Genomic DNA, 24,482 nt, shown 5'->3' with positions numbered 1-24,482 from the left:
CATTCAAAACATGATGGGAAGTAGAAGGAAGCCCTCCAAAGAAGCTCTTCACATCTCTATGCATACACTCACCCCAGCAAGTAAAAATATAAATAAAACTTCAGACACATTCTTCCCTGTCCAATGGGAAAATGGGAACAAGAACCTCACAGACAGAATCACAGTCACTTCTATTCCACATTGATTAAACTGTCATTTTTGGTAGAAACAAGTAACACCTGTTACTTGGGGCAGTAACACGTAAATCTTAAACTGCAGTGATTTCAAATAACTTACTTGTCACTACAAAGTGAAGTAGTCATGCATTATTTCATCCAGTTCGGTTATTCAAATAGCAGCAGCATGGGTTCCTCCTCTAACACTAGCATTTTGCTTTTTGCACATTCTTCCTACTACAAGTCAGAGCATTTCCATGCCACTACAATGAATTCCTTCCAGAACACAAAATCTCATGTTACAGCAAATTGTCATGTAAGTAATTTAACAATGTAAAAAAAAATTCTTTGGGCTGAGCTACTCTGCAGACCATCTGTTTGGAGCATATAGGAATGAATCTTTATGACTACATCCTGTGTCTGAGTAAAGCCTTATCAGTGAGAAGTCTTTTAAGATTTTGAGTACTCTTCGAGCCTACCCGAAAACAAAACTTTTTTTTTAAGTTTCATCCACTATTTGCTCTCAAAGAAGGTTTAGAAGTGAGGTACAGAACAGGAAAACGTGAAAGGTTTATAGTCATCTGCTTTCCCAGTAAACTGAAACAACATGTTCAAGTTGAGCAGGCATTTGAAGATTCCTGTGAGGCTGACAGCTACTTCCAAAATGTCCACTGTGCTTGTCCTCTCATTTCTTTCTGTCATCACCTCTGGCACCATTTTCTTCTTTCCTCAGATCCCCTAGAATGGCTCTCAGTATCCCCTTGACAGGAAACAGAAAATCTGGCTCAGACCAGATTGTTAAAGCTGCAATGAAAGTACATTGCATCTCATCCCCAACATCAAAATTTCTTGGTAAGGCATGAAAAATTTTGGTTTGTAGCTGCTTCTGCTAAAATGAAAAGCTTCCTTAATAATACAGTTGTGTCTTTAGATCAGAATTCCTATTTTACTTAATCTTCAAAGTAATAGCAGATTATAATCTTGTTACTGAAGTAGGACTTATGGTTAGATGTCAATTCAAAGCATCTGTGCTGCCTTGATTTTAAACATTACTTCCATTTAGAGATGTTCCCTTTTTTTGTTAAGTACAGATTGCTGTTTAGGGTTTGGGCTTTTTCCCCCAGACTACAACCAAATAGCAAAAGCTTCCACTGACTTCTTAAGGTAATACCTCCAATCCAAGCCAATGTGCACTTTTCTTTATTTGCCAAACTCTGAAGAACTGCAACTTCCAGCTTTCTGAAATATACACTTCACCTAAAGGAAACAGCTTTCAAATGTACAGTGAAATTGAGTCCCAGTTGTAGATCATGTTGTACAGTTTACATTTCACCATGGTGCCATGGGGAGCTTGATATAACCTCTATATGTACATTTTTAAACACTCTTCCTTTTAACTTCACTTGACACCTAGTAGGGTAGGAAACCTATGTAAGCCTTCCCATTGGTTTCACAAATGGAGGCAGACATTAGAACCTGTGACAGGATCCCAGTCCACCCATATTTCCAGAATCAAACTCCATTAGCAGACAGCTGCAATCATTCCACAGCAAACACCCAAACAACTTTCCAGAAGGAAACAGGCATCCTTAATCCACACCACCACAGAACTGGTTTCTTCACAGTTACAAATTGACTTTGAGATACCACCATTCACTAGGAGTCTTTAAGCTAAAGCTGGAAAGTCCTCAGGGTCATCAGGATTTGGAGCAACAAGTTGCACCTGTAAAGGAAGAAAAGTTTTATAAAAACGAAAGCATTTCAAAAGTATCTGACAGCTATGTACACATTTTACCCTCAAATGGGTTCATTCTTCTACTCAATTTGTATCCATCTCTATTACAAACTTCCATCTCAGAACTTATGATAACTATAATTTCTTTTCAGTGTAAATGTTTTTATAATGCTGCCTGGAGAGGACCAGAAAGTCACAAGTTCTGCAACACAGAATGAGGAAAACAGTAAAGCAGTCTCAAGCAAAACAGTGTGTATTTTTAGAAGGGGCATTACTATATTTTTACATTCTAGAGCTACTGGACATATTGGGTTGTAGTTTTAATGTCTCTGATCTGTTACCATAAAGAACCTTTTTCGTCCAGATGAAACAAATGCATCAACACTTCCATATTATTCTGAAAGTTCCTGGCCTTAAAGCATTTTAGACACAGTAAAGCTTCTGTTAGTATGAGGAATGAAAATGCTATTTTCCAGTGTGCAAATGTTTGTGTTTTTTTCCAAAGGAAAAATAATGGAATTTTTTTATAATAGTTATATTGAACACATGAATCATTCTGTAGGATCACAGATTTACTGGTTTTTACTGTCAGTAATCAAATTATTACTGCATCATACTAAATTTTTTTAAGGAGATACACGCCTTTAGTTGTTTCAATTATGTCCCAGTTTATATCAAAACTCATTGCATCATTTCCTCTAGTTACCATCAGAGCATCTAATAATCAGACATTTTGAAATGTGCTAAATGTGTAAGCGTGAATCAGTATTTAATCTCAAGTAAAATAATATGGGTCAGGAACTCAATATGCAGGACAACATACTATGAGATAGGAATTAGAAACAAGTCTGTCACTACCGAAATCAAAATTCCACACAGAAAGGGGCAGGACACACACAAAAAACACCAAAAACAGGAAAAAAAACAAGGAGAAAAAAAGAACAGTAAAACCATAAAATCCGTTACCACTACTTCTGGTCGAGGTCCTTCAGGTCTTCTACCACGACCACGACCACCTCGTGCTCCTCTTGATCCACGGCCAGGGTAAGGAAGATTCCCAAAATTTATATCCAGCTGAGAAGTTATATCATTCACTGGTTTTCTAAAGACATGAGACTCATCTTCAAAGTCTTCTTTTTGCAACTAAAGAGAAGATCTTGTTAAAGCCTTCAGTTTCCATGTATGAGCTTCTCCCTTCCCAGATACACATTCACATTTATATTATAAACTAAGCAGCAGATGAACCAAGATGGCATCTGGAATAGAAGACAGGCCTTAACCTGCACAGGATTTTAACACAGATGAGGTAATTGCTGCTTCCCAGATGCCTGGGATAGTTCTTTGTTGGCTCAGAGATTCCTAACAAAAGCTTCTGTACCAACTCCATAATACTGGAGAGGTTTGTCAGAAATATAATCTAGGTTTTCAAAAGGATCAGAGCATCAGACCTAAGCTACTTATTCCTACAGTCATCTCCAAGTAACAGATAAAAGGCCATACCAAAGATACTTAATTGATGTATTTATCTAAATGCCTGCAGCTATGAGATTACTGTGGTTTTAATGTGTGCTCCTAATAGCTACTGCATGTCAGACTATTGCCCAGCATAACTTTAATGAGGACTGTAGTAATGACAAAGTATATTTAACTCATCCCTTACAATGACAAATCACTTATTCAGTGTGTAATTCAGGGATTTCATTTGCCTGTGTTACACGGTTCCTGTACCTCCTGTTATTTGTCCATTTTAACAATGTCTCCTCATAGAACAGGAGCTTTATGGGTAAAAGGAACAGAAACTTGTATGTACTCTTCACACATCGGTATTCTTTCTTCAGAGTTTGTGGAAGGTACTTTCCCTACCACTACCTCTCCCAGAAAAGAAAGGGTGGATAATGGCAAGTCTGACCTAAAAAAGTCTCACTAAAAAGAATACAGACTTAATGATCCAAAGTGATTAAGCAAGTTCTGATGTTAATATTATAACTAGAGAAAAGGTGTATTCATAAATGCACCTAGACTTCAAAGATCAAAATTCCATTGTGCTAGACTATATGCGCATACTTCTGTAAAATCTGAAATCTAAGTAAGATAGAATCTGAAAGAAGCTTCCCCTCTCTCCTCAGGACTAGTAGTTCTCCCTGAAATTTCAATCTAAATAATACCATGGAGTAAAATTTATGGGAAATGGGTAGGGCACGCACACTACTGCACCACAAGCTCTCCAAGGTTAGTTCTAAGAAGCAGGACCTAAAAACCACACCCTTAAATAAAACGTTCATATTTCCAAGCCCACAATGAGATACATGTAAGTGTATACTAGGAAGTAAGCTAAACAAGATTCAAACTGAGGAAAAGAAGTGCGTAGTAAACCAAGTTTCATAAACCAAGTTTTTCTAGCAGCATTATCAGAGACCTATACAGATGGCAGCAGCTGAGCCATAAGGTAGAACAACTTGATACATTACATGTTTGAATAGAAAATAGCAGTGATTTTCTGTGAGACAAAAAAATTGAACACACAATTTAAAGCCAGTTTTGGGGCACATGTCATTGCAATAATAAAGCTTAGATACTGTTTTCTTGCCTATTCAGATTATACTAAAACTAGTAGTAAAAAAAATAGACAGTTTCCTAACCCTGATCATAAAGGAGTTTACAGAATTCCTGAGGCAGTGCTTACATCATCACTGTATTTTGACTTGTGAATCACCACTGCTTTGGAAGGAACAGTGGAGTCTGGCTTCCGGATGTTGAATTCAGGCTTTGGTCGATTCCGTTGCTGAAGATTTTTCCACTCATCCAACGTCATTTCTCGAACCACTTCTTCCATTGGCTCTCCTTCAGCAGCTCTAGAAGTTTACAGTTTTAAAGTAAAAAACATTAGGTTGCAACATTCCAGGATAAACAAGAACACTCATCTCCAAAGTATACTAAACAAAACATTTAGAATGTTTCTCACCAAATTACTGTCAATTTCACGTATTCCCCACAATAACTTCGTTGATAGTTGATAGTTTTTCATTAATGTAACAGAGTATATATGTATGTAGTCTTTGAAACTAATCAAATGAACTAATGCTGTCTGCAGTCTCTTGTATTAGTACTCATCCAGTCCCATCCTGAATTCAAGCACTTAGATTCTAGACAAAATCATTCTGCCTTTTGATCTGGCATATTCTTAACCCTACAGTTTAATAGTAGATCTACCCTCTAGCAAATATAGCCACAGTAAAAGAAAAGCACCCAGAAGTTTTAAAACAGCCCAATTGCGTCGTTTCATTGCCTTGTACTGCACAACAACAATATGAGATGAATTCATGTTTCAGTGTAGCTTTCAATCATCAAAAATGATCATCATATGATGATCACACCATGGGATCTTCCAGGTAATTATTAACATCTCCTTTGTTAACTTCACAACATCCTTCCTTGAATTTTTTTATCAGATGTAGTAACAGACAAGCGGACAGTTATTTATCACTTGGCAAAACTGGACTAATGCTAGTCAAATTTTCATTTGTCTCTAAGTACAATAACGATATGTCCTAGAAAAACATACAGAATGTCAGAGGGTGCCTTGCATATTTTTGAACTGTAAAGACAGAAGGTTTTATTTTTATGTCTGTAAGACATACAGAGATTAGATACATAAGCAAAAAATCTTGTTTTCTACTGATCACTGTGTGAGCACTCTTCCGCCACTTTTCTGCTGCTGATCATGACAGGGCTGCCCAGGAGACCAGCTTTTAGAACACTATAGCTGTATATTTAATGATAGCTACAGAAAGCTATTTCCTACTAAACAGCATCACGTACAGGGAGCACAACTTCCTATATCACCATAACTGTCTGCTGCATAAACAGGTCAAATACCATGAGCTATAGGAAAGCCCACAGTGATTACACCAAGACTTGAGAAACCATTTCTCCTTACACAGAAAACTGCCAGGCATTACAATAGCAGTTGGAGTTGATTAAATATTTCCCTAACAATGACTTTTCTGGAAAGCCCCTTCATTAGAACCTGCCTAGTGGGAGAACAATAGATTTGGTTTTCCTCATTCAGTCATAGCTCCACAGTCCTACCAAATAATTATAATTTCCCCAACGCAAATATACCATTTATTAGGGGCAAGCTGGATTTTTATCATGGAAAGATGCAGAGTCAAATGACAATCAGTGACTGTGTGTATTCTGTTTTTAAAGTTATACAAGCAACGCACTGGAATACACACTTTTTTGGAGGTGTTCTGTACATTATAGAACTAACCTATATAAGAACAGGCCTGGTCCCTCTTCTTACATGATTCTGCAGCAAAACATTCATATTTCTTGCCAGTCAAAATAAAACAGTATTTTTCTAAACACACAGCATATGACTTGGGAGAAGCGAAACTAGACTAAGGCAGCCCTCAATTTTAGTTCCAGGATTAGCACAGTTATAAATTCACTTCATAGAAGAATAACAAATACAGAAGTCTTGTACAACATGCCTGCCCTCTGACACGCCTTTATGCCCTGTTATTTTGAAAATTCCAGCTTTATTAACCAGAAATTCAAGATTAAAAGACTGATAGGCAGAGCCTGTAGTTCCATGCTCATTACAATCTGGAACTGTACTAGAAGGATTTTTAGGGGAAAAAATAGTTTACTGAGTTACATAAAAAGGATATTGGTGAAGGAAACAGCTCCTTCTGGAAAAATACCAACAGATACTGTTGCATCTGTAAGAGCACAAAGAACACACAGCATCCAAAACTTTTCAATTTGTTGTCCTGAAGAGTAGGAAGCCAGATAAGTTTTGATCAATTATCTGAAACTTCAGTTTTGGGAATAAGTGTTAGAAAAACAAGACTAGTGGAAAACACTCTGAGGAATAAATAGAAACATAACTAATGAAAGTGTCTCTATTAAACTGGTTTAATTTTTTCCTTAATCACCAAACTGCATATCTGAACTTCAGGAAGTCTTTTTCCTCCTCTCCCATGAACCTTTCACCACATTACAGAGACAACACTTGGCAAGAGCTGCAGAAAGATACACAACTGATAGCAAAAAGTACTGGAGAGCTAGCTATCAATATTTCAATTTGCAAAAGAAAACCAAGAATGTGAGTGGGAGTATAACAGTGTAAAATAATATTTACTGCATATTCTGTGGCACAAAGACTGCACAAAAGAAGGGCAATAGTACAAATATTCAAGAATACAGAATGGCTGACTATTCAGTGACATGAGATGCTAAAGTGACCCAGTGATTCAAAAACAAGCTACCAAAACAATGATCACCAGAAAGTCTGAAGAACAACTAGAAATACATACACTCAGGCAAAAGTATCAGCCACGCAAACACAGAAAGAACCACTGTCAAGGCAGAAGCTTTGAAGGGACTCCAACTCCCCAGACTGTGCAGTCAAGTATCTGTTCCTTCTTCAACAACATACTATGTATGATAAGGAGCCACATCAACAGCTTGGTTTGGAACAGGTGTTATTGCTGGTAGAGTGGAAAAACATCTCAGCTGAATGTCTTCTGCATGGGAACAGGTGAAAAGTCCACAATAGGACTGCAAGGCAAGTCTAAAACACATGATGTACATGTGAAGTCTTTAAAGATGTGCAAAAGAAAAATACATAATGCTAAAAAAAAGTTTTGCATATCCATGACTTTAAGGCAACACATCCAGGAGGAAAAACCCAGCACAGCAACTTCTATTTTCCTAAGTATTGGAAAGACCACCAGGGGACACAGAAATCTCCATTAGCAGAGTTCATTAAAATCAACTAGACAGGTATGAGAAGCAACAATTTAAATTGGTCATGCCTTGGGCCCAAAATTCCCCTTTCAGGTCTGAATTTCTATGATCATAAGATAATGTGAGGACATTTGACCACAGAGCAAACTTGCTCTCCCAAAAAGCAAACAGAGCTATTACTTTTAAAAGCGCACACACATCAAAACCACCGACTTCCCAGTTCCAAAGGAAATACTTGTGGATTGACACTGCAAATATTTGGTTTTTTCAACTGCAAAGTACAGTTTTGGTCTTTACTCCAAGGGATGGTTTTCGCTGCTAGGTTATCAGCAGTACAAATTTGTTTTAGGATGTCAAGACTCCCAAGGGGAAACACCTATGAGTGAAGCACAGCAACAGAAATATGCATATCACATTTTAGACAAAAACTCAATTGCAGCAAGTTATTTTGGGCACCAAGCCAGCACAGAAGTGCATTCTGTGCATTGCTTTCTACCTTCTAACCTTACACATTTTTATTAACTGCTTGGTGTGCATTTTCATGAATCAAATTGATAACCTCCCTGGCACACCAGCAATCATGCTTACAAAACACTGCCAGACAACTAAGCACAACCTCTGGACATGAAAAAACTGAATTCACAATGAAAGTTTGTGATTCACAATGAAATCACTAAATGAGAGCCTTCAGTAATGGCTCCTACTGCTTCTCCAATGCATTACAATAACCCTTTAACTACACCTTGATTATTGTGCATACAGTAAACAAAATACCTTTTCTTTTTACCAGAAGAAAGGCAAATGGAAAGGAATGGTATTAAGCTCACCTATTCAGGTATTATTTTTATATCATTAAAAAAATGACAGCAGGGTCTCTCTCAGATCAGTTTTTGTATTCAGCTACACAAAGCAAATACTTAGCCAGCTTTTACCAAGAAGTCAATGACATGAAGCTTTCCCACTGAACATTATTTAATTTAAAGTTGAACAAGGTAAGATCAAACAACAATTATACAAACTTACTATGGAAGAAAAACCCTGGATCAAATATGAAGCTCTGACTTGATCTATGAACAGCTTTATGCCACTATTAAGTAGCAACAACAAAAAAATAAACAACAAAACAAATGAACAAATGAGATAAATACCTAAAAAATCTTGAAGATAAATTGTTAAAGCTTCCTATCATGTAACCAAAATGATACATAGCTCCACCAAAAAGGAAAACTATCATGTGAGAAAAAATGTAAGAAAACCCTGCAAGATTAAATACAAGCTCCACAAATACCTCTAGGAATAGGAATTGATTAATCCATATGCATGCCATACTGAATAAAACCAAATAATCTAATTTGAATTGGTCAATTGTTCAGACTGTAAAGAAAAATTCAACCAAAAGCAGCTGTGAGGAAGTTTATGCTTTACTACCTGTGTATTTTACAAAGGGTTGAGGTTAGGTTCTGCTTTTGTAGCAAAAAACCCCGCCACATTAGCATGCAGTTTGGGGTTATATAACTAGAGATAAACATTGTTGATACACTCAAGAAGATTTAAGGATATGGGAAAAAACAACTTTATTTATATTATACAAATGTGAAAGAAACTCTTACTCTGCAATACTCTGCCACTAGAAGCTCAGGAATGGCAAAACAGAGTCCTAAAGACAAGACCCTGTAAATTACAGAAGCCCTTAGAACCTCTTTTCCAGAGTTGCATGGAAATTAGCCATCACCGTATCAGAAAGCTACACACCACTTCATGCAGACAGGTTATTCCCAATTTCCAAGAGTACATTTTTAACTTGTAATTTTAAATGAAAACACAACAAGAAAGAGAATGAGAGAAGAAACAAACTCAAGCCTTCAACCTCTTTCTCAGTACAAGCATACAACTGCAATAAACCAATAGAAAATAAATGGTTTCCTTGCAGTCACTGTGTTTTAGTGTCAAAATGAGAAAGACCCTAGCAGCAGCCCACACAAACACACAACATACACTTTTAATATTGAGGCTAGCAAAAGCATAAAGTAACCAAAATTTGTGTTATCTGGACAGCAGGTGCAACTAAGCATGTAAGACCTTTAAAAACATCCTGAAGCCTGAACACCATATCCTACCAGCTTTTGCTTTAAAACATTAAAACAACAATTCCATCTTGCTGAGATGTATGCCATACAACCATCCCTAATGACCTGGGCACTATTCCCACAATGTCTCCTGTTTTAAAATACACAGGTTCACCAAGCTGACCCCCCCGCAAAAGGTAAGTGCAGAGTGACTTATGTAACTCATGCTTTGTGTATATAGATTTTTAAGCCTTTGGGACAGTTTTATTGCACTGAAAGGAGTACACAATGCAGAATTTTGTACTTGTAGGTTACTTGCTTTTTTGAATAATTTGAATTTCAGTGGTCTATGCCTAAATTAATCTTAAAAAAAAAAAAAAAAAAAAAAAAAAAAAGAGTAAAATCTTCAGAAAGGCTCCCACTCTGACTGATTACCTAGTGATCTCTAAGATGGAAGAGTTAAAGATAACTGGCATATTCTGGCCAGAGGCCTTTTCCACTATATAAACTTCTCATGCCTTAAGCTCTACAATGAACTGATATTGGGACAAATCTACAAAGAGATTGAATTGAAGCAGAAACAAGTACAAGTGTGAAACAAAGATATAAGCAACTGACAAAAATCAAAAATTTTAAAGAGTTGAGTAACTGTTTCCATATATACTAATACAGTGTATTAGCCAGTGTACCTACACTGCCCAACTGATTTAACTTAGCCTAGAAACATTTGTTCAGTAATAAGTCATTCAAAGATAGATTTCCCTATGTATATACATCTTTATAGCTATATATTAAAATCTACTCTAAAATTAGAAGAATCAATCAACAGAACTTCTTACAGCGTTAAATAACCTGAACATAAAAAACAGGTTTTGTAGTCTAGTTAGTTTATAATTAAGGAATGAACCCATATCACTAATACCTGGAGCTGCTTCATGAGGTAAAAAAGGCTTCACAGCAACAGAAGAGGTTGACATACTGCACTGACCATCTTTCACTCATTAGGAGATAGGCACCACATGCTATTTAATTATTCTTTAAGTCTCTTACTTAGACAAGACTTTCCAGTTATTTTTCTTAAGCCAGTGATAATTAATTTGCTGTGACACTGATTAGAATGAAAGCCAGAAGACAAGGGGCATATTTCTATCTCGATTTCTCTACATCTAAGGCTCACTGCATTTCCAGAAAGTTTTTCCAAGTTCTGCCATGGCCTCTCATGAACAGATGATATCTGCATGATATTAGTGATTGGCAAATACAAACTTAGAGTAGCTCAGTGTATTTTAAATGAGTTTGTATGACTGCATGGGCACTCTGAATACCTCTTCTCAGAGAACGTCAAAAAGCATGGTAGTTTCTACAAATCAGACAAGTTTAAAAAGTTAAAACATACTTAGCTCCTCTTTAAATTATCACCAAATCTTAGGAAGTTAAGCATCATTGTGCAATTAAAAAATCCCCAACTATATAAATCAAGCTTTAGTCAGAATTAGGCATACATTTTCCATACTCACTAAGGGGAATAGAACAGCAATCACAATGGAACCGATAAAGGAGCCTGGTATCTTAAACCTGATCAAGCAGAAACCATGGGACACACAGATAGATAGCTACTCCCTGGTGAAAAAGTGACCAGGAAACATGCTGTAAAACCTTGTGATAAGATAATGGTACCAGGTGACATGATGCCATGAAGAATGTGTAACCAGTGGGAAATTGTTACCAAAAATAGAACCCTATGTAAGTGCCAGACAAGTAAAACCCTATATAAACACATTGTATACTCAATAAAAGGGGATTGTGATCACAACTCAGATGTCCCCACCTCTCAATTGCCAATGCTCATAAATATAAGACAAAGCTTTTCTATTTTTAAATACACACACTAGCAACTAGTACATTCACAGTTCATATTTCTAGTGTGCCCCGCAATACAAGTACCTCTGTAAGAGTTAATAGTTTCTTTGGCATTCAGAAAGAAAATATTTGTCTGACTGTACTTGCTCAGAGGCTCTCCTTCAGATGTTCCTGGCTGTTCAGGACTCTCCACAGTCTCCTCCACAGCTGCAGTCTGTTCCATCCCACTAAAACAATAAGCAAACAAACCAAAACAAAACACACACCAAAAACCAAAACAAAACCACAGGCCTCATGAGTCACACTGGAAAAAAAAGCAAATCAATACATTATTTCTTTTATCAGAAGTCCTTGGTAAGGAGAAAAAAAATAAAAAGGAAAACTCCTTGATTGTAAGCAGAAAATATATTAAGCGACTAGTTGAGCAATTACAAAATGAGTAGTATTAGAAAAATACAACTTTGATTTCCTTAAAAAAAAAACAACAGGTATGAAGTTTAAATAATTCAATCATGAATACTAATCATGATTAGCATTAGTTGTCAGTATAACACTGACATTTGGGGTTGCCTTTTTGCTTCTTTTAAATAATTAAAGTTCGTATTTTCTGTAACATGGACCAATGTCAAATGACAGCAGGAATTTATTTTCATTCCAGCAGCAGGCATACCTACTTAAAATTAACACCTTTTTGCTGCAATGCATGATTAGCACAGATATGCTTTTAGAATCACTCAGAGAGCTTTAAATTTATGTCACTTTTACAGCATCACAAGAAAACACTGGTATAAACTCTTATGCTACTGAACAGAAAATAAACCCCCACCAAACCTTAACTAGGGAGAAAATACGTAAGGGCCAATAAAAATTTTGTTAGTCTACGAAGCCTTCCCTGATATCCTGCAGAAGATAGTACAAAACTAGCTAGCAGAAAACTATCTGTTCAGAACAATGACAACCTAGCCAATCCTTTGAGAAGCCAGAGAACCTAACCAATTTACTTTTAATATAAAATTCTGTAGAAGGGAGACAAGTTAGTATAATCTTTCAGAAGAATCTGGAATATCAAAAATTATTACACATCAAGGCAGTACTTTTCAATCTTTTAGCATGATTGTCTGAATCCATTAAGTTTTAAAAGTTAGATTTTATTTTAAAATAAAATTTCATTTTTAAAACAATTTTGTCAATGAATGTCTACATGGCCAAAGATATTTGCTATAAGTTCAAAACATTGCCTTTTCTCCATCATTTATCAGGCTTCAATTAAAGAGTTCCAGATGTATATGAGAACAAAAGCTACTGGAAGGAGTAATGTATTGCTAGGTGCAAAGAATGGACAAAAGCCAACATAATCAGTGAGGTTTGACAAATCTGAAGAGAAACCAGTACCACTAAGAGATATACAAAACTGAATGGAAAATTCCTGACTCTCTTGTAATGGCCACTTTTTAAGTGGCCATTAATCACATTACGCTACTGATTTTTCTAACACTTTAAAATGTACTTCAGTGGTACAGTTAGCTCAGTTATTACCTTCAGAGCCACACTGAATTGTACTACAGTTTTGCAAAATTAGAAAGTATCCATAAAACTCCAGAAAAGAGACTGGACTTCAGGCCAAGTAACAGAGATTGAATCTTAGCATCAGCATTTTGGAGCAATTCTATTAAATACCAGAGTCCCACTTACTTGACTGTTGAGAAAAGTAATAACTTACTTCCATTAAAAGACAACTCAGCTCCAGTCAAAACTTTCTGGCAGTCTTAAGTGAATAAGCATCATCATGCCTTTGCTTCAATTTAATCTTACTCTCATGAAGGAGCCAAGTTAAAAAACAACTGTAAAATTACATTAATTCCAACAATAGAAAGCAATGCTGAAAATAGAAATAGAAAATAGAAATATAGAAAGCTGAAAAATGGACATGAAACTGATGAAAATGATGATCTAACATAGGCCACAGAAAATTATGATCTATCGTGGGCACACTTATATGACATACCTTACATAATCTTTAATTGTTCTACATTTGCAAGCTCCACCTCCACCCTTTTTGTCATCTGCTTTCACTCTTCTAAAGAGGAACGCAATTCTGAGTTTAAGAAGTTTTTTCCTTTTTTTTTATGACCTCAAACTAAAATCAGTATTGACTTTTTGCCAGCTAACCTGGATAGTAGAAAGGAACAGCATACCTAAAAGACAGTACTGCAGTGCTGACTATTATTTACTCGTATACCAAGAAAGAAACAGCACACAGAACACTTACATTTTACCCTTCCCACTTTGTCTTTCAGCTTCCCATTTTCTTCTTTGGTCAGAGCTACCAGAACTTCCATTTAATCCACCACTTCTTCCTCTACCTCTCATTCTGCCTCTTCCTCCACCACGACCTCTTATTGGTCTTCCATAGTCTAATCTTTCCATTGGTCTAAAAAGAAGATAATTAGTCAAAATTTTTTTTTTTTAAATAGAACAGTTAACAAGAAGCAAAAAACCTCATATTTGTGCAGCTGAGGGACACATCAGTGTATAACAGTTACTGCAACATTTTTAGAGTGCACCTTTATACAGCACACATTACAGCTGTTTTGGCTTTGTCATTAAAAATAAACATAAAGTGAACTCTGGAGGAATTATTACAGCACACAAGAACAGAAAGATCAGCAGTTGTTAACACGGAAAACATTACAGAAATTAAAGAAAACACTATAAAACTGTCAAATCTTCACAACTCCAATCATGCAATAGCTCTTCACAATCTAAACCCATATTTATATGCAACTGCTAAAAATTTCACACAATTATCTGTTAAATATCAACTATCGTGGTATAAAGTAAGAACAGCCACATTCTGAAGTATTAAAGGTTTAGGTGAAATTTTCTAGTACTTATGAAAAACGCAAAATCAATATGCATTCACTGTCCAAGCAGCAAGTTCCAACTTCGAACTTCCCACATGTTCTGCAAAGCTCAGTACGTGAGCTCAGAAACTAACATTTTAAACATGCTACTGACTAGGGGGTACATTTTCAGATCTTTACATTTCAGTTTTGCCTTATATTTCTAATATTCGACAAAAGTGTTCCAATTCAACCTCCCAGGAAGCTGAAACTACAGCTCTGACAGGCATGAAGTAAGTAGCCTTGCAAAAAACCTGCATGCTAATTAATAATGCACAGATCCTCTGTGAGGGACCTTAGTTCTCTCTGGATACATACCGGTCCACTGAGAATTCCACTTGTCTTTGTGCTCCATAGGAACGGTATCCCCTGAAAGATGGTCTCCATTCAGTTTTCTCTTTTTTTCCTTCTGTGCCTCTGTTACTGAACCCTTGTTGTTCTCCCTGCCTTGATGCTCGCTTTGGGCCTACACAAACACACGCAGGGATTACTGACAGCTCAACAGTAACACAATTGCATTTACCAAACTATTGACTGAAGTGAGCTAGTTACACCTCCAAACCCAAGTCCATGAAAATATTTAAAGTCCTTACAGCTAATGTTGGCAGATGCTGTTTGAAAGACACATTATTTTACCTTCTGTATTGATTAACTTGCAAAATACTGTGGGTTTTGACACAGGTCAGAGATTTCCTCAAAAGATAGTCTAAAGAAAAATCTCATTTTGCTCACAAGTCACAGAAAAGGAGAACAGAAATTGTTTCTCTCATGTCTTCAAGATCATGAAAGTATAGCACAGGATGAGGTGGAGAAGCTTCAATGGAAAAAACTAATTGAAAGACAGCAGCAGAAGCAATGAAGGTGAATAAAAGAGAAGGGGCCCTTACAGACAAGTGTTTATTGTGAAATAACACCTCCTGCCAGATGAGCTCAACTTAGAAGTCTAAGCCTCCAGGTTCTCTAAGCTAATGGCCACAGTATCAAACAACCAGCGGAGGGTCACCTCCTCACACTGCTGGTCTATGGAGGAAAGCACCATTCAACAACACTAAAGGTCACTAAGTTCAGGTGGCAAAGACCCAAAGAGTAAGTAGAAATATTTCCACACCACTAATTCTAGAACATAAGCATATTCCAAGATAAAATATATTTAAGGTTTTTTAGGGTTTTGTTCAGCCATTGTTGGGGTCAAGGAGGATTGGGTTGGGCAGAATGAATGGAAAGAAATTGTGAATTGTAATAGAATAAACTGAAGTTTTACACTCAACCTGTATACATCTAGCAGAAGATTAAGGTTCTTTATGTGCCTCCTTTCCCATTTTCCCAAATTCTGTTCTGTATCTGGGACCAAGTTCTCCAGAAGAAAGAAAGCAAGCCTTTTTGTCTCCTAGGCCTCTATATTTAAACCAACACCTATTTCAGCCAATAGCATAAGTCAATCAAGCAAGGAACAGGAAAATTGGTCTCAAACAAAACTGAGCTACTGTTTCCACAAGAAGTACCTGTGGAATGCTGAGCAAATTACTGAACTCAAGTTAGTGGACAAGTGACAGTCCTGGCTACTGTACCTCTGTTGCTAGAACATATAGAGAAAAAAAAAGGTTATTTTATGTCACAATATTAAGATGCAAATTATTTCATAGCCCCATAGAAATGCCCATATAAGATTTTGGATCAAAGCTCAGGTGGTCAGGATGAAGCCCAATACCATTTGTAAAGAGAAAGCTTCAATGAACTACCCTCTTGGTGAATAAGTGGTAAATAAAGCTTTCCATTATGCAGTAAGAACAGTCATATTTGTACAGAGAAGATAGTTTTATGTGTGGTGCAGAAGCAACTCCAGCTTTGCTTTTCTTTAAAGTACCACTTGGCATAATACATTCCACTAATTCTCTTTTCTCAAGGTTTAGAGTTACTTGATCCTTAGAGCCCTGAGCACATTTGCATTACCCAAATTGATTTAATCTCTGGATAAAGGACAACTTTTGATATCAGTTTCTGAGTAAACTTTTCAAATCTGGACATTTTAACACAAAACAAAGTTATAAAATATACAGAATTATATATGCTATTGGGAAACATCTGCTCTACACAAATCTCAACTACCAACCATGTAAGTGTTAATTCTAAATTGGAACCTTGCTGTGGAAAAAATGACTACTAATTTCTGACCTCATTTTTGTTATTTTGTTTGGATCTGAATGCACAACTATGCATAGAAGAGTATGGTTTTATTAATTTTTGATCCCCTCACTGGCTATCAGAAGCATCAGTTATTCTAAAAAGATTCCTTTGGCAAGAAGGCAGTAAGTAGTCAGACACCCATCCCTACATACTCAGTATTAACCTCAATTTCATGTCAAGATTCAAAGAGATCCGTGGAACTAGCAAAACAATGCCAAGAAAAGAAAATGAAGAAGTCATTTTAAAAAGATAGTGTCTCATTCTATTACACAGTACCACTTAGCAGTGCCTCAAAACAAGTTTTCTTGCCAGAGATGTCTGTGTATTACATGTCAGCTGCTCTGAGCATACTGGATGGAGCCATCTGTTCTACTCCAATTTCAGTGCAATGCTATTTCCCTTTGATTCCAACACATGGCATCATCTACTGCAGATGGATTTTAAACACTAGAAAGACTATTTTATACAGGTAGTAAGTGCCACAAAAGCATCTTTAATTGGTTTGACAGATATGAAGTAGTGGACTGCAACACTATAGTGGATGCAGCATCTGTATCTCTCTAGTAGGACAAGTCATCCTCAGGGCAAAAGTTTGTGTGACCTGCTTGTGAATCAGTTCAAAAAAACAGCCCAACTTTCAGCTCTGCATGTAAGCGCAAAACAAACCAAACTGGAGTTTAGCATCAGTGATAGTATAAGCTATACAATTTTAATCCTCTGCCACATGTATATCCTAACACAGACTCAGTTTAATTTACAGAGCTCAAGGGCCATCTACCCTTCAAGGGACAAAAAAAAAAAAAAAAAAAAATCAAGGCCACAAAATCAAGACAAAGCGTGAACCATCTTGCATATCACTGACATAGTAACTTTAAGAACGGGGGTACACTTTGAATGCTTGCTTAATAACTATCTCTCCAAATACACCCCAATTTTGTCTGCTGGCTTGTATATATAGTCTGGTATGCAGGTTTTCTTCAGAACCACAAAAAAAAAAAAGTCTTGGAGTTCTGTGAGTCATTTACTTGAGGCCTTACAAACATAATTCTAAAAACCAAAGATCACTGTTTCTTAGTTTACCCTCCTTTTAAAGTGGCTTTCCCGTGCCTTAAAATTACATCTGTAATCTGCATTCATTCACCTGAATATGTGTCTCACCATGCCACACTTCACCACAGTTTCCCTGGACTGTTAATGACCAGCCCAATCTGTTGGCTAAGCTGCCTATCACTTACCTTTTTAAACTGAGAAATCAGAAAAGAAATCTGATGTTTAAAGTGTTTCATCAGACCTAGCTTTTTTTTTCACCAGAAGAAGCAGCTGAGCTATTATTATTAAAGGGAAAGAATCTGTAAATATTAAAACTACCAGGTACTAGAACTAGACAGTGCTAAAGAAAAAAAAAGCTCAGTTTTATGAGACATTGTTAAAACTCCAAATCATACAGAGCAAACATACTGAAGTAGTTTTCACTCTTCCCACAATAATATTTCACTGTAAGTATTAGTTTTGCTAACACTGCAGCACTCAGATAAGTAGGCTTTCTAGAGAAATATTTTTAATAAAAACATACACAGAACTTGCAACTAGAAAAGCAGAACCTGAATTTTTATAATCTGCATTACTCGGTTTCCCAGACACTGGATCCTATGAATTAACAGATGGATTTAAAACAATGAAGCAAAATCTAGCCACCTTCCAGTGTTGGCCTCTGCAACTTTTCTCTGTCTATACCATCTAGCCTCAAACAAGTGAGACTTCTGCTTGGAAAGAGGTACCTCTGTGTTTTGTGGCTCTTCACTGTACTGTACTGAGCGAGTGTGCTCCCACCTCTTTAAATTTTTTTGTTTTAAAAAAGTTGTTCCTAGAAAGCCTTGACTTCAGACAAACACCACAAGGACCCCAGCCTGCAACTGCTATCAGTGACTATAAAGCAGAAACTTTGCTGTTTCTCCCACTCCCTACTGTAAGGAACATCAGGATGTGACAGTGGCAACTGGCATGCAATTCACAAGCTGAGAGAAGTATCTGCTTGCAAAGAGCAAATGGGATAAAGTGTTTGTGGAAGGGTCACACTGAGAGAAGACCTCCCAGCATAAAAAGAGACTTCTTACAGACCTCAGATACGGAATTACATTTGTAGCCTGAATGGACAGACCTAATCATTACGGGAAGCAGCGTGGTCACCAAAAAGCTTACAAAAGGAGCTAAAAATACCAGAATTGTTGAAAACCGCAACCACAAAGCGGTGGAGTAAAATCAGCATTGAGTAGATAGCTTCGGCTTAATCCATAAATAAAACAAAAAACAAATAAACAAATAAAAAAAAATCCACCCAGATTAAAAAAAAAAAATCAAAACAACAACAAAACCCAATAACCACATTCCCCTCCAGATTTGAAAGACTATCCTTTTGCCCAAGATACTTCAAAAGAACAAAGCAGGTCCAAGGCTATGCAGAAATACCTTGACCAAACAAAGCAACAAAGAAAACAATGAGGAATTTTTTAGACACAGTAGAGTACTGAACACCCCAACTACCAGGGCTAGGGCAGTTAAGTAAACCATTGAAAGAAGTTATCAAGGCAGAGGAAGTGGAATTGGAGTCTGGAGAAAGAAAGGATTTTCCAAGCTGTAAGAGGAATATTGGTTATAGGTCACATAACTGTGTGCGTAACACAAAGTAGAATTGATTACTAAACAACATGATAGACAAACATTGTCCCCTCAAAACGTGAATTATTCTGAATTTTAAATCAATAATTTAATAACTATTACTTTAAAAGGATGTTTTGAATCCAGCAACTCTACTATTTGTTTCTTCCAACAGTGAGACACATGATTGCTATGAGGTGTTCTACTAGAGCAGCTATGGACAGACTTGTAAAATCAGCCTCTAGAGGCCTTAGATCTTAAACTGCTCACCAATGGATCTTCATACTATCTAAACAGAAAATAACACAGAGGTTATGCATTGCTGAGAAACTTTGAGGCACTTGATACGGAACCTCTACAATCCTTGCTGACAGCCTAAGAGGCCAAATTAATTGAATTAGCAAAAGCAGCCTTGTGATGACATGACCAGCAAGCATCACTATTTATACCAAGTTCAAATAAGCTTTTGGAGTGTGTCATGCAATGGTTATGCTATGGAAAAAATGAGAATCCCTTGCTTCAGCAGAAAATAATATTTCTGATGGATTTTAAATTCAGATTCTATTCTGGTAGCTATTAAGCTTTCAAGGGAAATTCCTGTTTTACATTCTCAAGCTCATACAAAAGGCTTCAACAAATTGCAAAAAACAGAATAAAATAATAAAATAAAATAACTCAAACTTGTGGTCAGGTAGGTTTATAATGGCCTGAAGCTTAGGAGCAGTATACTTTGGGGTATTACGCAATTTTGGGAAATAGCCCTCACCAACATCTGAGACTGTCATCAACAGAACCAGTGTTTGGCAAACAATTACATCCAGGACCAGGCTCTCGGAGATCAGTGGCTGACCTGCTGTGTTAAATAAATGCAAAAAAGCTTCGAGGAAAAAAAAGCATGCTCAATGGTATTACTGAAGTATTAATTAAGGTATTTTCACAGAAATCCAAACTAGAACCTAAATGGAAATGGTCATATACCATCTCCTACATACTTATTTTGCTGTTAAAGCTTTAGGATATAATGCCTGTTACTTGTAATAACACCACATGCAACATTATGGATAGCAGTTAAATGCTTTGAAAGACTTAATGAGTTCTTTCTGACAATAGTGGGAAAGCTTAATAAAAACAAAGGGAGGACTGTTGTAGACTCAGTTTAGTTAGCTGAATTCTTTTATCTTAGCACAAGCAAAGTGCTGAAGTTTTAGGGCACAAGCTGCAAACTTTCACTTTGAAATGCTGAATAAGTCTTGTACTACTGTTCAAGAGTAGAAAGACCAGTGCAAACTAAAAGATTAAGTAGCCACAGCTATCATCAGAAGCTGCTACCCATCCAGATAAAAACAGCTACAGAGAAAGAATGTGATAATGAACAAGAAGACCCCAAAACAAAAATCACCACTGGAATTAGAGATGCATGCAAGGTGTCTGAGTTGTGCAAAGAATAGGCGCATAGGTTGTAAGAGTATAAAACCCCAGGTATTTCTTTGTTCTAAGTCCCTCTGATGACACACCTAGCTTAAACTGTCCCTGTTGCAGTACCACAAAGTTAAGCATGTTTTTTCCCCAGAAACTGGATGTCAGAGACTCAGCTGTGGGAAGTCTAGAGTGAATGAACTTCTCTAACAACTCATACACAGCCAACTAATCTTCCTGTACAACAAAACTTCGTAACTGGAAATAGTAAAAGGCACTCAGACACTTATTTTGCTATATTTTAGTGTAGAAGAACTAAGACTCCAAAACAAATTTTACTTTCTCTCCTTTAAATGTGCATGACCATGCAATTTTAATAATTAATTTTATTAATTAAAGCATGGTTAATTACATGATTTGCAGAAGAATAAGGGTATGCCAAAATACAAAAAAAAAAAAGCATCAGCTATTGCAAGCAAGACATCAGAGGAGCACATGGAGTTAGACTCTATACTATGGCATTTTGGTTTTATGTGTGCCAGTACTTGCTGAATTGTAGAACTGCCTGTCACAGCTTTCCTCTAGACAATCCTTATGACACTGTAGTTGAAAGAATGCTTTCAAGATAAACTATTTAAAAATAAGAAAATTACAGTCAGTCTAAGATAAAATGCCACAGAAACTTCCCATACCATTTTAAACCGACAGCTAAAAGAACAGTATTTAGGAACTATATAAAAATGTTACCAGAGTCATCATATGTACATGAAAGAAGAAAACCTTTTAAAAGTATTAGCAACAAAGGTTTAGAGATTTCAAAAGAACAGATGAACATGTGCATGATCAACAAATTTAATTTTCCTGGACTGGTAAAGAATGCAAACTCTGCAACTGGGCCTTTTGAATAAAGAGCTGGCAAATGCAGTTTGGTCACTGCACTAAGAATGAGCAGAGTTAACATCAAGCGGTGTAATAATAAGAGCTGCAATACCTACAACCAGCCTTTACTCAAATCCTCAGCTAATACAGTCTAAAAACCACAAAAGTCAGTATAAGAGAAGAAATACATGTTTAAGGTCAAAAGTACAGGTTTTGGTAGACAATCAAATAGGAGTCCATTGTCTCCATAAAAAAACAAAGCTTAAAAAGTTGCCTCCTTATAGTTGTGTCATTTCATAATAAATAGCTTGGATGCTAAAGGTCAAAGTATTACATTATCTGGCAAAGTCCTCTCAAGAGGTTTGCTTCAAATTGAAAATATCTCCAGAAATGTAGTAAAACCTGCTCTGAAAAACTCAGTGATGAACTACATAAAAAAAAGATACCTTACAGAAATTTGTGACTAAACCTTCTCAAACTTTAAAACATAACACCACAAAAAATCTGACTACTGTAAAACTTCTCATATAGCAACATAGAAGACTAGATGTGTTTTGAGTCTTTCTAAAAACTCTTTTTTACAGATTCAACATCCTCAAGAAATAATACTAGAATAAAACAAAAATCATGAAACTTACCAAGACTTTTTGTAGTCCAAGCAAGCAAGCAAACAACCTAGCAACTAGATAAAACAGTCTGGAGAGGTCCAAAGGAGAGTTACGAAGATGATCAGGCTGCAGAATATCCAAAAGAAGACTGTGAAGGTTATGAAAATGTTGGTGAGTCTGCCTTATGAGAAAAGTCTGAAGGAGCCATGCCTCTTCTCCCTGGACAAGGCTTCATATAAACCACATCACAGTACCCCAGGTACCTGAAAGGGTACAATGATGAAGGTTCTCTTCATAAGGAGTCCCTTGAACTTCACCAGTTCTTGTTCAAGAACTTTTTTTCATCAGAACTTGAGACTTTGCTGTTCACTGAACAGACTCCTTCAATTTCTGTTAACAACCACAGTAATGTAACCTTTTAATAAAATAGGCTGTTATAGTCAGAGTATTGATCTTATGGGACAAAGTCACATATCTGCAGAGAAACATCAAAAAGACTAGTTTCATATAACTGCCCAAAACGACAGTGACAAATTGTCGATATCTTCCTGTACAAAGGTGCTCATTATCCAGGACATATTTAGCATTGAAAGATTCTCTACTCCACAAACTGCTACAAATGCATCAGCTGCTGTAGGGAAGAGTGTAAGACTGTAGGCCTAAGCAACAGAATTGGCAGCACTGGCATCAACCTGATGGAGCAACAACCCCGGTTCAACTAGGGCATTAAAACACACAGTACAACTACTGTGAGTTTAAGGGGAGCTTTAATTACAGGAAGAAAATATCTTAGTAATAGTTTATGTGTTCTTCATTATCTCCTGCAGGAGACTGGGAATTTACAACTCAAGAGGGTGAAAACAGAATCTCCTATGCAGAGATTCTCAACATTTAGAAAGAATCCACCAGTTCTTAGATACTCTAGATACTGAATCCAGCAACATGAAGCTCAATGTCAGACTCACTAAGACATAACGATCAGCTCCAAATGCAAGGAGTGATAGCCCACAAAGCCTCCAGCTGCAAAGAGGACTGTGACAGTTATCTTAGCACCTAAGCCAACTAGCCCTCTCTTTCCCCAAGCAATAATACTATGCATTGAAACCTAGCAGCTGACCATTCCTGAATACCGTGCTGAAGAGTTACCCTGAGAAATAGGGCTTTATTCAAAGGCTGGTTCACCACAGCAAGTTCACGGCAAAATAAGCACAGATCCCAGGAGACATTAGAACTCCGAAGACACTAAAGGCCAGAAAGGTCAGAAAACTCACAGGTACCAAGAAATCGCACCTGGAAATTTCAGACACTGAAGGATACTGTCCAGAATGACAAGTAATGAAAGGCAGTAACAGAGCCTCTAAAACCAGCATGAACGCTGCAGATGCCGCAGTGTAGGAGTTAATGGTCTTGCACTTGTCTCTTAGGAATATTGCTTAAGTTTTCATTTACATATTCAAAGGCCTTATCGGCTGAGAGCGCCCCGCAACATCGTGTCAGGACCATGCCCAAGTGTCACTGCTTTCCCTGAGGGTACTCTCAGGTGCGTTCACCACGATGACCCCCACTAGGAGCTGGGTTTTTTCAGCGCTGCTAACAAACAGCGCTGTCCCCGCCACGCCACGGGTGCCAAGGGGTCGGCGAAGCGCGGGGCCCGCGGCTACTCACGCCGCGCCGCAGGACCCGCCCCGGGAACCTCCTTCCCAAAACCGGCCCCGGTCCCGCCCGCCCCGCCCCACCGGGGCGCCGCCCGAGTACCTGGCTGCGGTGGCGCCGCAGGGGCGGGTGCAGGGGAGCTCTCCGGCTGCTTGCGCTCCTTCTGGGTCTCCCTCCTGCCGCCCCCCGCCCGGCCAGCGGGCACGGCTCTCCTGGCGGCGGCCACCACCTCGTCGCTCTTCTTCCTCCGCTGCTGACGGCGCTCGGCCTCGCGCAGGACGTCGAACGGGTCCGACTCGTCATCCAGGAGCTGGTAGAAGCGATTGGCGACGGAGCACCCGAAGCTCTCCTGCATGACGGCAGCCACCGGGCTGCCCACCGGCCCCGTCATCATCCGCGCGGCCGCCTCTCCCCCCCCGACCATCCCTGCCCGCCGCCGCACCCCTCCCCTGGCTGAAACAAGGCGCACGCCGAGCGAGAGCGGCGCGGCACGGCCCAGCGCCCCGCGCCCCGCCCCAGCGCTCCAGAGCCGCCGCGCCTCAGCAGCCAAAGAAGCCCTGCAGAGCGCCCGCCACCTCCGCCGCCTATAAGAGCGGCCGAGCCCGCCCACG

At 37.9% G+C, this 24,482-nt stretch overlaps 2 protein-coding genes across 3 annotated transcripts in view; one reads left to right on the top strand and one right to left on the bottom strand.

The window, feature by feature from the left end:
- Positions 1-2,368, top strand: part of CDC14B (cell division cycle 14B) — a 59,430-nt gene extending 57,062 nt beyond the window's left edge. The window contains exon 13 of the mRNA XM_066338826.1: positions 2,043-2,368. Within this exon, the coding sequence (XP_066194923.1) occupies positions 2,043-2,208 (166 nt within the window). The 3' untranslated portion in view covers positions 2,209-2,368. The remainder of the gene's footprint in view (positions 1-2,042) is intronic.
- On the bottom strand, positions 1,340-24,282 carry HABP4 (hyaluronan binding protein 4). Of its 2 annotated transcripts, XM_066338831.1 has the most exons (7): positions 23,974-24,282; positions 14,795-14,942; positions 13,843-14,004; positions 11,717-11,800; positions 4,574-4,742; positions 2,857-3,033; positions 1,340-1,878 (listed from the first exon to the last, which is right to left on the bottom strand). In XM_066338831.1, exons 1-7 carry the CDS (start codon positions 24,263-24,265, stop codon positions 1,822-1,824), a joined length of 1,089 nt encoding a protein of 362 aa, XP_066194928.1. In that variant the 5' UTR covers positions 24,266-24,282; the 3' UTR covers positions 1,340-1,821. The 2 variants fall into 2 exon arrangements, with proteins under 2 accessions (XP_066194928.1, XP_066194927.1); XM_066338830.1 differs by lacking the exon at positions 1,340-1,878 and having other exon boundaries at positions 2,389-3,033.
- Between the last annotated feature and the right edge of the window lie 200 nt (positions 24,283-24,482).

Source organism: Sylvia atricapilla, chromosome Z (assembly GCF_009819655.1).
Source record: "Sylvia atricapilla isolate bSylAtr1 chromosome Z, bSylAtr1.pri, whole genome shotgun sequence".
In the NCBI taxonomy this organism is placed as follows: Eukaryota; Metazoa; Chordata; class Aves; order Passeriformes; family Sylviidae; genus Sylvia; species Sylvia atricapilla.
Note: the sequence above shows the minus strand (reverse complement) of the source record. Positions and strands in the feature narration are given on the sequence as shown.